The sequence below is a fragment of the Myotis lucifugus genome, unplaced genomic scaffold, assembly GCF_000147115.1.
Source record: "Myotis lucifugus unplaced genomic scaffold, Myoluc2.0 scaffold_168, whole genome shotgun sequence".
Taxonomy (NCBI): Eukaryota; Metazoa; Chordata; class Mammalia; order Chiroptera; family Vespertilionidae; genus Myotis; species Myotis lucifugus.
In genome coordinates, this window is record NW_005871216.1 from 1,603,216 (window position 1) to 1,617,270 (window position 14,055).

General features: G+C 36.1%; 1 protein-coding gene across 6 annotated transcripts in view; it reads right to left on the reverse strand.

Annotated features, from left to right (window-relative positions):
- OMA1 (OMA1 zinc metallopeptidase) overlaps positions 1–14,055 on the reverse strand; it is a 59,634-nt gene that overhangs the window by 22,098 nt on the left and 23,481 nt on the right. For all 6 annotated transcript variants that reach the window (XM_023759975.1, XM_023759977.1, XM_014462072.2 and 3 more), the window contains 4 exons: positions 13,729–13,902; positions 13,520–13,627; positions 9,765–9,893; positions 6,473–6,547 (listed from right to left, as the gene is read on the reverse strand). In XM_023759975.1, the coding sequence (XP_023615743.1) occupies positions 6,473–6,547; positions 9,765–9,893; positions 13,520–13,627; positions 13,729–13,902 (486 nt within the window). The remainder of the gene's footprint in view (positions 1–6,472; positions 6,548–9,764; positions 9,894–13,519; positions 13,628–13,728; positions 13,903–14,055) is intronic.

The window sequence follows — 14,055 nt, forward strand, 5'->3', positions numbered from 1 at the left end:
TGGACGGATACCCCTCACTATGGGAACGCAGGAAGGTTCAGTATTTGGTACCCAGGAAAGAAGGGGGGAGGTGTGAGGTTCAAACAGCAAATTAAGTCAAGTCTCCACAATGAATGGAGAACCCCCCTCCCTCCCCCAAACAGTGACAGCACAGCTTCTAAAAAGTTTCTTGGCACCTTCTTATAAAACAAGGACAGACAATCATGAGTCACAAATTTTAGGGTTTACAGTTCCATCCGTGAGAGAGTAACTATTACTGGACTTGTCCTCCCACCATAAATATCTATAAAACTGGACAGATATATGAGGCAAACATTTTCAGTTCTGAACAACAAGTAGGACAACAATGTAATTCTTGAGAGAAAGAGAAGCACTAAGGCAGTGGTCGGCAAACTGCGGCCCCTTGAGTGTGGCTCTTCCACAAAATACCACGTGCGGGCGCGCACGTACAGTGCGATTGAAACTTCGTGGCCACACTCAAAGGGCCAAAGAGCCGCATGTGGCTCGCGAGCTGCGGTTTGCCCACCACGGCACTAAGGTGATCCCCAGACTTGCCCCTGCTCTCTGCTAGGACAGTTTCCTGACCACAAAGAGGGAGGGAGGACTTCTAAGCAGAGCATGGTGAGACCGGACAAGCTAAAGAGTTAGAAAACAAAAGTTCAGGGCTGCACAAAGGGGCTGGAATTTGTGAGGATTATACCAGAAAAAAAGATTGTCCCAGAAATTGGTATAGAGGCTCCTTGGATTTCATTAAAATTAAAAATATTTGCTCTGCAAAAAATAAAAACCTTGTTAAGGAAAAGATGAGTCATAGATAAGGAAAAACTACTTTCACATATCCAACAAATGACTGTATCCAGAATATATAAATAACACTCTAAAGTCACCAGTAAGCTCTAGCTGGTTTTGCTCAGTGGATAGAGCCTCATCCTGTGGAGTGAAGGGTCCTGGGTTTGATTCCAATCAAAGGCACATACCTCGGTTGCATGCTTGTTCCCCAGCCCATCGGGGAGCATAGAGGAGGCAACCAATCAATGTTTGTCTGTCTCTCTCTCTCTCTCTCTCTCTCTCTCTCTCTCTCCCCCCTTTCCTTCCACTCTCTCTAAACAACAATGGAAAAATATCCTCAGATGAGGATTAACAATAATAATAATAATAATAATAATAATAAAGTCAACAGTAAGAAAACAAACAATCCAACTAGAATATGGCAAGATTTGAACAGATACTTAACCAAGGAGGAATAGAGGTGCCAAATAAGCACTTAAAATCATTAGGTTATAAAAGACTAAATCTTCTATAACAAGAAACCAATAATGTCAAAACCTAATGAGTCAAGAAATTACAAAATAAACATATTACACAGAATTATAGAGGTAAATAGCTAAACAAATTTAAGGTGATTTTTACCTCTGGCTCTAAGGGAAGAGGCAGTGAAGGCTGTTATTTCCCATTGTAATACTAAATGACTTTCTATACGATGATGAAATGTATGGCTACATACACAAATATATACATATTTTTTAAAGGGGAGTATGATTACCCTGGTAGGTGTGGCTCAGTAAGATGGAGCATCATTCCATGTACCGAAAGGTGGCAGGTATGATTCCCGGTCAGGGCACATACCCAGGATGTTGGTTTGATCCCCAGTTAGGACACATGAAGGAGGCAACCTATGATATTTCTCTTACTTCAATGTTTCTCTCTATCTATCTATCTATCTATCTCTCCCTTCCTCTCTCTAAAATCAATAAAAAAAATTTTTTTAAATGCTGAATTATATCTAGAAAGCCAATGAAGGAGATAAAATAAAACACACACAAAAATATTTGATTAACTCAAAAGCAGAAAAAAAGGAACAGAGAAACAAAAAAATAGGTAACACAAATAAAAAGAAAATAGCAAAATGGCTGACCTAAATACATCAATATTGATAATTACATTAAATATAAATGGACTATACACTTCAAGATAAAAGCAGAGATTGTCAAACTGAATAAAAAAGCAAAATCTAGTTTATGCCAATCTATAAGAGATGCATTTAAATACAAACATTCAAATAGTTTGAAAGTAAATGGGTAGAAAAAGATATAGCAACTGAACATTAACACACAAGAAAACTGGAGTGGCTATATTAATGTAGAAAATAATGTAAAAAAATTAATGTCAAATAAAAAATACTTCACTGAGTATTACTAGAGACAAAGGGATAATTCACAATGATCAATCAATTCAATAAGAGGAAAAAGTAATCCCATATGTGTATATACCTAATACAGAGCTTCAAAATTCATGAAGCATAACCTAACATAAGAAATAACAGACAAATCCACAATTATACTTAAAAATTTCAACACTCCTCTCTCAAGAACCAGTAGACAAAAAATCAGAAGGATATAGAAGATCTCAGTGATGCTATAAACCACCTTAACCTAATTAATATTTATAAAACATACACTCAACAAATACAGAATACACATTTTTTTCAAGTGATGAAAATTCAGCAAGGTAGACTCGATGATGTGCCATAAAACAAGTCCCAATAGATCTGAAAAGATTAAAATCTTAAAGAGGCTATTCTCTAAACCACAAAGGAATTAGAAACAAGCAATAAAACATTAGGCAAATCTCAAAATCTGTATACTAAATGACTCCCTTTTGAATAACATATGGATAAAATTAGAAATCACAAAGAAAATTAGAACATATTCTGATAACTGATAATGAAAATATAACATATTGAAATCTGTAACAGCTAAAATAATGCAGAGTGGAAAATTTATAGTCAATGATATATATATCCCACCTTAGAAAGCTAGAAAAAGAAGAGTGAACCCAAAGTAGAAAATTAGATTTCATAATAATTTTTAACTTTCATTCTCCAAAACACACAACTAATAAAATAATAAAGCAAGCCACAGATTGGGAGAAAATATTTGCAATACACATATTTGACAAAGGACTTGTATCCAGCAAATGTATTAAAAAACTCACACAAGCCCTAACCAGTTTGGCTCAGTGGACAGAGCATCGGCCTGCGGACTGAAGGGTCCCAGCTTCGATTCCGGTCAAGGGCACGTACCTTGGTTGCAGGCACATCCCCAGTAGGGAGTGTGCAGGAGGCAGCTGATCGATGTTTCCTCTCTCATCGATGTTTCTAACTCTCTATCCCTTTCCCTTTCTCTCTGTAAAAAATCAATAAAATATATTTTAAAAAAAAAAGAAAAACAATAAAAATGGGCAAAATATCTGAAAAGATAATAAAAAATACATTAATGGCCAGCACACACATGAAAATATGTTCCACGTCTTTATTTATCAAGAAATACAAATTGAAAATGTAAATGAACTAAATAGATCAAAAAAAGAGCAAAGATTAAAAAAAAAAAACACAAAAAACAGCTACATACTACTTATAAGAGACACACAGATAAGAAAACAACCCTAGCTGGTTTGGCTCAGTGGATAGAGCATCAGCCTATGGACTAAAGGGTCCTGGTTCAATTCCGGTCAAGGGCACATGCCCAGGTTGCAGGCTCAGTTCCCAGTAGGGGGTGTGCAAGAGACAGCCAATCAATGATTCTCATCATTGATGTTTCAATCTCTCCCTCTCCCTTTCTCTTTGAAATCAATAAAAATATATTTAGCCGAAACCGGTTTGGCTCAGTGGATAGAGCGTCGGCCTGCGGACTGAAAGGTCCCAGGTTCGATTCCGGTCAAGGGCATGTACCTGAGTTTCGGGCACATCCCCAGTAGGAGATGTGCAGGAGGCAGCTGATCGATGTTTCTCTCTCATCGCTGTTTCTAACTCTCTATCTCTCTCCCTTCCTCTCTGTAAAAAATCAATAAAATATTTTTAAAAAATAATAAAAAATAAAAAATAAAATAAAAATATATTTTAAAAAAATATTTAAAAGAAAACAGAAAGCTTGAAAATAAAAGAATGAAAAAGATATACCATGTAAGCACTAATCAAAAGAAAGCTTTCATAACAATAGTATTAAAGGAAAAAGTGGACAGTAGATAAGAAGTAGTAGAGACCAGAAAGATTTCATCTTGATAAAAGGATCAATCCAGCCTGGCCAATGTGGCTCAGTGGTTGACATCGACCCATGAACCAGAAAGTCATGGTTTGATTCACAATCAGGGCACATGATGGGGTTGTGGGACTGATCCCCAGTAGAGGGCATGCAGGAAGAAGCCGATCAATGTTTCTGTCTTATCACTGACTAGAGGCCTGGTGCACAAAAATTCATGCACTCGGGAGGCGGGTCCCTCAGCCCGGCCCGCACCCTCTTGCAGTCTGGGACCCCTCGGGGGATATCTGACTGACAGCTGAGGCCTGCTACCTGGAAGCCTGGGAGCCCTCAGAGGATGTCCACCTGCCGGCTTAGGCCTGCTCCCTGGGGGATTGGGCCTAAGCTGGCAGCCAGACATCCCTCTGGCAGCCCAGGGGCCCCTGGGGAGTGGGCCTAAGCCAGTAGTCGAATACCCTTAGCGCTGCAGCAGAGGCGGGAGAGGCTCCTGCCACTGCCGCTGCGCTGGCCAGCCATGAGCTGGCTTCTGGCTGAGCAGTGCTCCCCCTGTGGAAGCACACTGACCACCAGGGGGCAGCTCCTGTGTTGAGCGTCTGTGCACATCATAGCAACAGGTTGTTCCCAGTCATTCCACCATTAGGGTCAATTTGCATATTATCCTTTTATTATAAAGGGACTTTCTCTCCCTATCTCTTCTTCTCTGAAAATCAATAAAAATATATTTTTAAAATATATATATGTGTGTGTATGGACTAGAAGTGAAAAATAAAGCAGTCATTATTTGCAGACAAGATAACTGTGTATATGTAAAATCTAAAAGAATCTACACACTATTAGAATTAAATGAAGTTAGCAAGGTTTCTGGATAGAAGGTTAATTATGAAAACAAACTGTATTTCTCAATATAAGCAAGCTTATTTTTTAAATGACATTGTTTATAACATCAAAAAATGTAAGTCCTATACACACACAAAAAAATCTCAAAACATCACTGATAGAAATTATAGAATATTTAAATAAATGGATAAATATATCACCCGTGGATTGGAAGACTCAATACTGGTGACATTAGTCAACTTTCCCCAAACGGACCTATATTTAATGTACACAATTCCAAACAAAATCCCAGGCATGTTTTTGTAAAGGGGTGTAATTTGATAAGCTGATTATGAAATTTATATGGAAAAACAAAAGACTAAAAATAACAAGTCAATCTTGTAGAACAACACTGGAGGACAGCTCTCAGATCTTAAGACTTATTACAAAGCTACAGAGATGATGTCATTTGGCTCAAAAATAAATAAAAGGCCAATGGAATAGAATAGGGAGTCCAGAAACAAACTTCCACATAGTCTCCCAAATTTATGACAGAGACACTGAAGTACAGTGAAGAAAAATGACTCTTAGATAAACAGTGCTATCCATATGAGGGAAAATATCTTAACTTCTTTCTATATATTTTATATTAAAAAATAACAAAACAATAGAGCTTCTTGAAATACAACAGGAACAATTCATTGAGATGGGAAAAGATTTCTTAACTAGAACACACTTACCTAAAAGGAAAATTTCATAAACTGTCGTACATTAGTTTTAGGAAAATCATGAGATAGCCAATCTGTGGACAATGATTTGGGAACCTCTTCATCTACCCATCTGATAATTTACTTAATTCTACTTATGTAACATCTAAAAAACTGCTTTTGCTTTTGCTTTTGTGAATGAGTAATATCTTGATTTATGAAATTAAATCCATAAAACTCAAAATGAGAAGTTCAAATAATAATGATTTTTAATAGTTAGGACTTTTAATAACTATCGAAAACTCAACAAAGAATCAAATACATTTTGAATTTAATATATGAAGTAGTATTGTTTTCACTCATTTTAAAAAGTTCAGTGTTACTCCTAATTAAATCCTACTACTGCTAATACTCAGTTATCACGGGTGATTAAAAACAGCAACCCAGCGTCAAGTGCCCTGTTAAGTAGACATGAACAAAGCTAACTTAAATCAGGGTAAACACCCAGAGCTGCAGTCTATGGAGAGTAAAAATAAGCCATCTGCTATAACAAAAGTAATCTGAAAGATACAGAGTAATAAGTCTGCTCTTCTATCGTTTATTTTAATGGTGAAAATTCAGTTTGCTCAGCCGGGATCATAGCTACAATATGATAAACCTTTCTCCCAGTCTGGAAAAACAGCTACACATCATCTTATTTATTCAAAAAGCCACCTTAGATCCACAAAATAAGGGAAAAGAGTACAATAAAGAGAACGTTAGCTTCCAGAAGGTGCAGATTTAAAATGGTGTTAATGAAAAACTGAATACAATTTCTCATTCACTGTCCATGCCAAACTTCATTAAGACAATACACATTTATCTTTTACTGTGTGAAGGACACTGTGTATTCTCAACTGCTGAACATTTTACCTTTGCAGCAAGCTGTAGTCCAATTTTGTCAGCTTCAGCCTCCAGTGTTCTACTGTATGGTCTACTGAACAAATACTAAGAAGAAATAGAAAAGAAAAGCTCCACTCAGGTTATTTCACAGCAAAATGAAACTTTTAAAGTTAATTTCATGGAGTACCTAGAATCCAGTTTTTATACTCTCCACTTATTAACATTTAAAGAACACCATGGCATAAAACATACAGTGCAGCCTTTATTTCCTCCACCAGAGAGTAATATTTTTTAAAACATAGAAAGAATAAAAACAAAATCATGCCTACAAACTTCTGGAGAGTCTCTTGTATCACATAGAGTACTTTTCACCCATTTATAATCTCCACCTACTGTGTGGAAGATTCCCTAAGAAAGCTTATTGATGCAGCCTTTTATTATGGCCAAGGAATAGTTTGATCTTGGAGTTTTAAAAGAAAATTGAAAAAGTATAGCCATATAATAGCCAGTGACACTACCAGAGGATTTATTTCAGTTGGAAAATTAACCATATAGCAGAATGTTCTTTCTTTGATGAACTATCTTAATTTCCTTTTTTTCTAGGTATTGATTAGTTAGGAAAATGAAATTTTCTTCCAACCTCAATTAAAAAATGCAAATAGATATTGTAACTTTAATTTTCCTAATTACTTGTATTTATGTGAATGCTTTCCAGTTAAATTCTCATTTTCAGTAAGCACTAAAACTTTGCAAGAGATGGATCAATAGGCAGAACTTTTGAGAAAAGAGCTATTAATTGGGGAAGCAATTTTTCAGAAGTACATGCCAGTGAGAGCTAGAAATAATATAATCAATCTGACTCACAGTATGTGACCATTGTATATTACTTCCTTCCTCCTCGGTAATGTCTGTTTTAGGTTGCTAAACTGTGTCATACAGTGTCTTCACTCTCCACAATTCATCTCCAGGTGTCCCATCAAGTCCACTGATAGTATAACTAATTAAAAACACTGGCTTTCAAAGGAGACAAAATCAGGTTCAAGTCCACATGCTGACACTTTTTAACTGTTCACCCTGGGCTAATTATTTAACACATCTAAGCCCAGTAGCATCACATGTTGCAGAGAGGATAAAATGAGCAAACAATGATAATAGCTCCTATTTATTGGGTCCTTACTCTGTGCCAGGCACTGTGCTAAATGCTTTAAATCAGTGGTTCCTAAGGGATGTAACTGTGTCCCCTGGGGACATTTGGAAGTATCTGGAGTCAGTTTTGATTGTCTGGGGGAGCAGGACAGGGAGGGTGGGAAGGAAGAATGTTACTGGCATCTAGTGGGTAGAGGCCAGATGTTTAGAAGCAGCTAGATGCTTAAAGGCTCCTAAACATCCTGCAGTGCACAGAACAACTCTCCAAAAAGAATTTTCCAGTCTAGCCCTAGCTGGTTTGGCTCAGTGGATAGAGCGTCAGCCTTCAGACTGAAGCGTCCCAGGTTCAATTTGGTCAAGAACACATGCCCAGGTTGCGGGCTCGATCCCCAGTAGGGGATGTGCAGGATGCAGCCAATGATTCTCTCTCATCATTGATGTTTCTCTCTCTCCCCCTCTCCCTTCCTCCCTGAAATCAATAAAAATATTTTTTTAAAAAAGCATTATCCAGTCCAAAAATATCAATAGGGCTGGGGTTACATTGAGAAATCCTGCTTAAAATGTATCATTCATTTCACAACAATGATTTGAATTAGCCAATATTATTACTTCAATTCACAAATGAAGAAATTGAGACCTATATAAGTAAAGTAACCTGCCCAGGTTCTATAGAGTTTAGATCTAAAGAGTCTAAATTCATCTGATCAGAGCCTGTATTCTTAACCCCTGTACATAATTCATCTGTATTGTTTATCCTAGTGCCTAACATATGGTAAGCATTTCATAAGTTAGCTACTATAATTATTATTAATAACTCTCAAAACCCTGCCTCATTGCACTCATTGAGGGCTGCTACACTATACCCAAATCTTTAAGATCACAAACATAGAGCTCCCCAGTGGTTAAGTGAGGGCCCTTCCTTCTTCCTTCTTCTCTTCCTTTCTCCTGCAGATAAATGTCAGCAATTCCCCTTCCGTGGTGACTTCACTATACTCATTCTTCTCGCTCTCTAATTACAACAGGCAAGCTTTCTAGAAATATTTCCTTGTCACTGAAGTTTGGGGGACACTTGATTTAGGGGGACAAGCGTTCTAAGAGAAGTAATTCCTACTTTATTTTAATTCTTAAATTAAAGAATTATACTGAAGTAGCAGAATTCATCAAGTATTTCAAAAAAGAAATAGCTACAAGTTATCTTTATGACCAAATCTTCTGATTCCATTATGGAAAAGGCTATCTATTGATAGATAGCGAAAAAACTAAATTAACTCCTTTGACTTCCCAGCACATCATAACAGAAATAAAATTCAAAAGATGAGATCCTATAACCTAAGCAATAACCATTCCTTCTTTTTCCTTTTAAGAACAGTTATTTCAATATAAATGTAGCCAAATGATATGGTAACACTGAATAAAAGACTTAGTTATCCAATTTCTAAAGCAATTTGTCTCAAAGAATTTTACACATTAGATTTAAACAGCACCCAGATGGCACTCTGATGGGTGCTCCACAAATCATTAAATAGACAAATAACAGATTGTTCCTAAATAACCAAACCTCCCAGGACAAGAAGAAAAATTTGAAAAAAAAGATGTAAAATAAAATAATTAATCATAGTTAACAAAGCAATTATCAAGATTGCGAAACCTACTTTCAATGTTGCTATGTTTTGAACAAAATGAGAGACAACACATCTTATGAGATGATTATCACTATACATAAGTACTAAAACAAAAGTTAACAAACACCTAATAGGACTGTCCTTTCAATATTTTCTAGGCAATGTTAGTTTAACTAGGAGTGAGGAGGTAAGGGTGATAAAGTAGCTCAGCCAATCCTGTGGCCATAGAAGTTTACAGCTTTTAAGAGTTCTCCATGAAAACTCAAATATTTGGGGGGGGCAGAGAATCATCCAGTGGGTACACCACAGTCAATATGAGAAACAAAAGTGGAAAGTTTGAAGGTAAAGCCAAAAGTGGCTAAGCTCTTCCAATCCATCTATCTCCAACATTTGAGAGAATATCCCCCCAAAATGAGAAAACAATAAAACACTAAATTAGTCCCCAGATTTCATGACAATATGTTAAAACATCTCTGACATTTGTTGCTTTACAGTAACATTAAAATATCCTCACCACAGGCCATTAGAAATTCAAGTTATTGTCTCAGACTTACCTCTTTCAATGTAGACTGCAACCACTGGCCCACAATTGCCAAGCTATCTCGAGGACAAACGGCCCAAATCATCGTGAGGAAAATTAGACCTAGGAAATCCAATAAATGAACCACGCTGGCCTTTTCTGCCTGAGAATAATCGCAATAATGAAAATTACACTTAATAAATTGAGACAGCACATGCTTACATTTTCTAGTTCATCATGTATAATCACATTAAATAACTACTTACGTTTAAATGACCTTCACAAACTAAGATTGTAAGTTTTTTTTTTCTTCTGCATGCTTTATCCTTTCCCAGTGTGCTTGTTCCGTCCCTTGCTTACATACTTATATATTCACTAGAGGCCCGGTGCACACATTCATGCACCAGTGGGGTCCCTCAGCGTGGCCTGTGCCCTCTCACAATCCGGGACCCCTCGGCGGATGTCGGACTGCCAGTTTCAGCCCAATCCCCGGCAGTCCGACATCCCCCGAGGGGTGTAGTAGTGCATGAAGCGGCAGGCAGCTGAGGAGGAGCCCAAGCCTGGGCCGGGCGCTGCGCAGCACTGCTCCCACTCATCCCGGGCCCACTGCACCTGCCACCACCGCTCTGTAAGCTCGCTGAGCAGCACTCCCGCTGTGGGAGCACACTGACCACCAGGGGGCAGCTCCTGTGTTGAGCGTCTGCCCCCTGGTGGTCAGTGCATGTCATAGCAACCGATCAACCGGGTTTTATATAGAGAGAGAGATAGATATAGATAGATTCATTCACTCACATATACTGAGCACTTACCATCACTCAGATACAATGACAGGTTCATTAATTTCTGGTTTCTTATACTACCAAGCATAGCAATCTTGTGAAATATGTACTATTATCCCTATTTTATAGTTAAAGAAACTAAGATGGAGCCAGGTTAAAAGTTGCCCCCAATTTACACAGCTATTAGAAAAAGGACAAGGAATCAAACCCAAGAAATTTTAGTTTCTAATAGAGTTGCTAATTCTTTTTTAAAATCACATAAATGTGTTTATTATACTTTTTGGACAGAGACTACACACTACCTAACACATGAAGCAGTTAAAACAAGGAACAATTCAGAAAAAAATTAGAAGTTTACTTTAAATAAAAATCTTTTGGCCATCATGACCTTATATATGAAGTATGATTCACTTTATATGGGTTTGCAATTTTATAAGTTTGGTATTTCTCACCAGGAAACTGGATTCTTTGAATTTTTGTATTTACTTATAGCAATAATCACAAAAGGTTTTACTTAAAATAGTTGTTTTTAGTAATAATATTCATAAGTCTAGTGCCCAGTATTGTTCATTGTTAGACTGAAAACTGTATCTTCTTTAAAATACAAAAGCCCTGTGCTCGCTTCGGCAGCACATATACTAAAATACAAAAGCCTTAACTGCTATTTTCACCAGTCTGAGCACAATAAAGTTTGACTACAATCCAAAATATACTATCCCTCATGTGAAGGTATGTGACAATGTTGCTAATACTGACAATATAGAAATCATTACTTCAATGTATGAAACATGGCTAACAACTAAAAGTAACCACTAGAATATTTCTCTTTACAATATAATCTGCCCTCATGAAGCATTCTTTATTTCATGATAAGAACTGTGGGTCAGCCATGGCCAGTGTTGCTAAATGGTTAGAGCACCAGCCCACACACCCAAAGATCATGGGTTCAATTCCCAGTAAAGGGCATGTACTGCAGTTGCAGTGTCCATCCCCAGCCCCGGTCGAGGCACGCATGGGAGGCAACTAATTGATGTGTCTCTGTCACATCGATGTTTCTTCCTCTCTCCCTCTCGGTCTCCTTTGCCCTCTATCCCTCCCTTCCACTCTCACTAAAAAACAATGGAAAAAATATCTTCAGATGAAGATTAAAAAAAGAAAAGCACTATGGGTCATAAGAAACAATTATGGAATTATTTTAGCATGAAAGAGTAAAATTCCAAATGATGAAGTTGTTAGGGAAGAAAACAATCTCTGTTATTAATTACTGAAGAATATAATTGCTATTATACAGAAAAATCTATGTTATTTGTGGACTAAAGAATACAACATAAAAGGCTCCATCAAATCAAAATGGAGACTCCTAAAAGAGAAAACATAGTGTTGATCATGTCTAAGACCTCTGCCAAAGTAATATTGGTAACTATTTTCTATTTCTAAGGCTGCTATTTACTTTTTATGTCTCATCTAATTATTGTTCTTGCACTGACAGAGATTGTAACAATATGCTGAATGCAGCATTGAATGAGATGCCAGGAAAACAATGCACTAAATATTAACAGCTTTTAAATGCTAAAAATGTCCAAAATTAATTGATTTTATAGTTCTGAAGCCATTTCTTGAAAGATAAAATCTATTTTAACTGCTCAGATTTATTCTTGTATATGTTTGTTTAAAGGACATATTTTTAAATTTTTCCTACAACTCAGAAGAAATAAAGATTTTCACTATTTGTGCTTCAGAAAAGCACAACTTTGGCCCACCTCATCTAATTAATACTCTAAGGAATAGGTAGAATTTGAGATGAATTTTAAAGAAATTAGTAATATTATCATTTCCATTTAAAGTTAATATTACTTGCATTTCCTATATAGCATTTCACAATCCTTTCACTATTTACCTTCACGTTTTCAATTAAAGAGAATATACCTCTCTCTGATTATGTGGACAAAAGAGCCATGCATATTTTTAAAAACTTTTATTAAAGTATAATTGGCATACAATATTATATTAGTTTCCAAGAGTGATTCAACGCTTATATCCCTTATACATTATTCACCATAAGCTATTACAACATTTTGACTATATTCCCTGTGCTGTATATCAATAAATAAATGGATAAAAAAAGAGCCATGCATAACTTTTAATGAATAAAAATAAAATATGAGTAAATAAATATAAACTTCTATGGGCTCACACCAAGTCAAACAAACAGATGTGCCTTCACAGGAACATGAACCAATTTGAATTCTGTGACCTATAAGAAAGTGCTGCCAACAACCAGGTAACTGTGGTAAAAGGGAGCAACAATGGACTTGAAAACAGAAGACCTGGGTTAAAGTCCCAATTCTTCCACTTGGTCACATCAGTGATGTTACTTAGAGCCTTTTAAACACTGGTTTCCTCATAGACAATATGGGATATTAAATCCATACCTCCTGAGGATGGCATTAAAATTATGAATGAGAAGGTACGTGTTAAAAAGCTCAATAAACTGTAAAATGGCAAGGTATCATTATTATTTCTCTGCATTAATTATATATGGCATATCTTTCTAGACATTTTCAAAGATGCTCCAAGCTATCCTCAGAGAATGAATAAAAAAGCAAGAAAACCAATTTACCCACTTAAATAGCAATATCACTTTCCCACAATTAATTTTCTGACTAGATTACCAGTATGCTAATAATTATAAAAAATTTTAAACCTAATTTGAAATAATTAGAGGTTGAGAATAATTACTTCTTAGTAAAAGAGACAGGTGATAAAAATAGTACTTAAGAGAAACACTAATTATTCAATATCAAATACTAAAGACCATAAAAACTCCCCAAATTAGACAATCATGTTTTTTCAGGTAACAGAATAAGACAATAACTGAAAACTAAAATTCCATCCAAAAGAAAGAGAAAGAAAAAAAAAAAAAAGAAAACTGAAAAGATTCAGCTCTTTAAAAGATTTCACTTGCTAACTACAGTATTTCAACAACGGAGCACTCACTTTAGGTACTTACAGCATGCTCAAGTACTGCATGTGCTATTTCATGGCCCAGAATGAAGGCAAGTTGGTGCACATTAGCCACAGCATTGAAAAGCCCAGTGAAGACAAACACATGTCCATTCTGCACCATAAAGAAAATAATATAAGCAATTAGAACACCTTAAAAAAAACAAGACAGTTAAATTTAACAATTAAAAATCAGGCTTGAGAACATTTACTTACCGGAAGCACAAAGGCATTTATATCTGGGGAATCAACCACATGAACGATCCACTTGATCTCGGAGATCCCTGGGATATCTTTATTGCATTCAATTAAATGATAAAACACTTCTTTAATTTTCAGGTACTGGGCATCTTTCTCAGTTAGCATATCATTTTTAAATTCTTCCATGTACTGAAAGATTAGAAAGAAAATTTGTCTTTAAGAGTTTTAGCTTGACAAAATGTTTATATTCCTTCATGAGAGTTAGGTTACTTATTGTTGAACATTTTAATTTTTAATTATGTAAATATTCGCATATATTAAACACTCAAATTTCTCAAATTT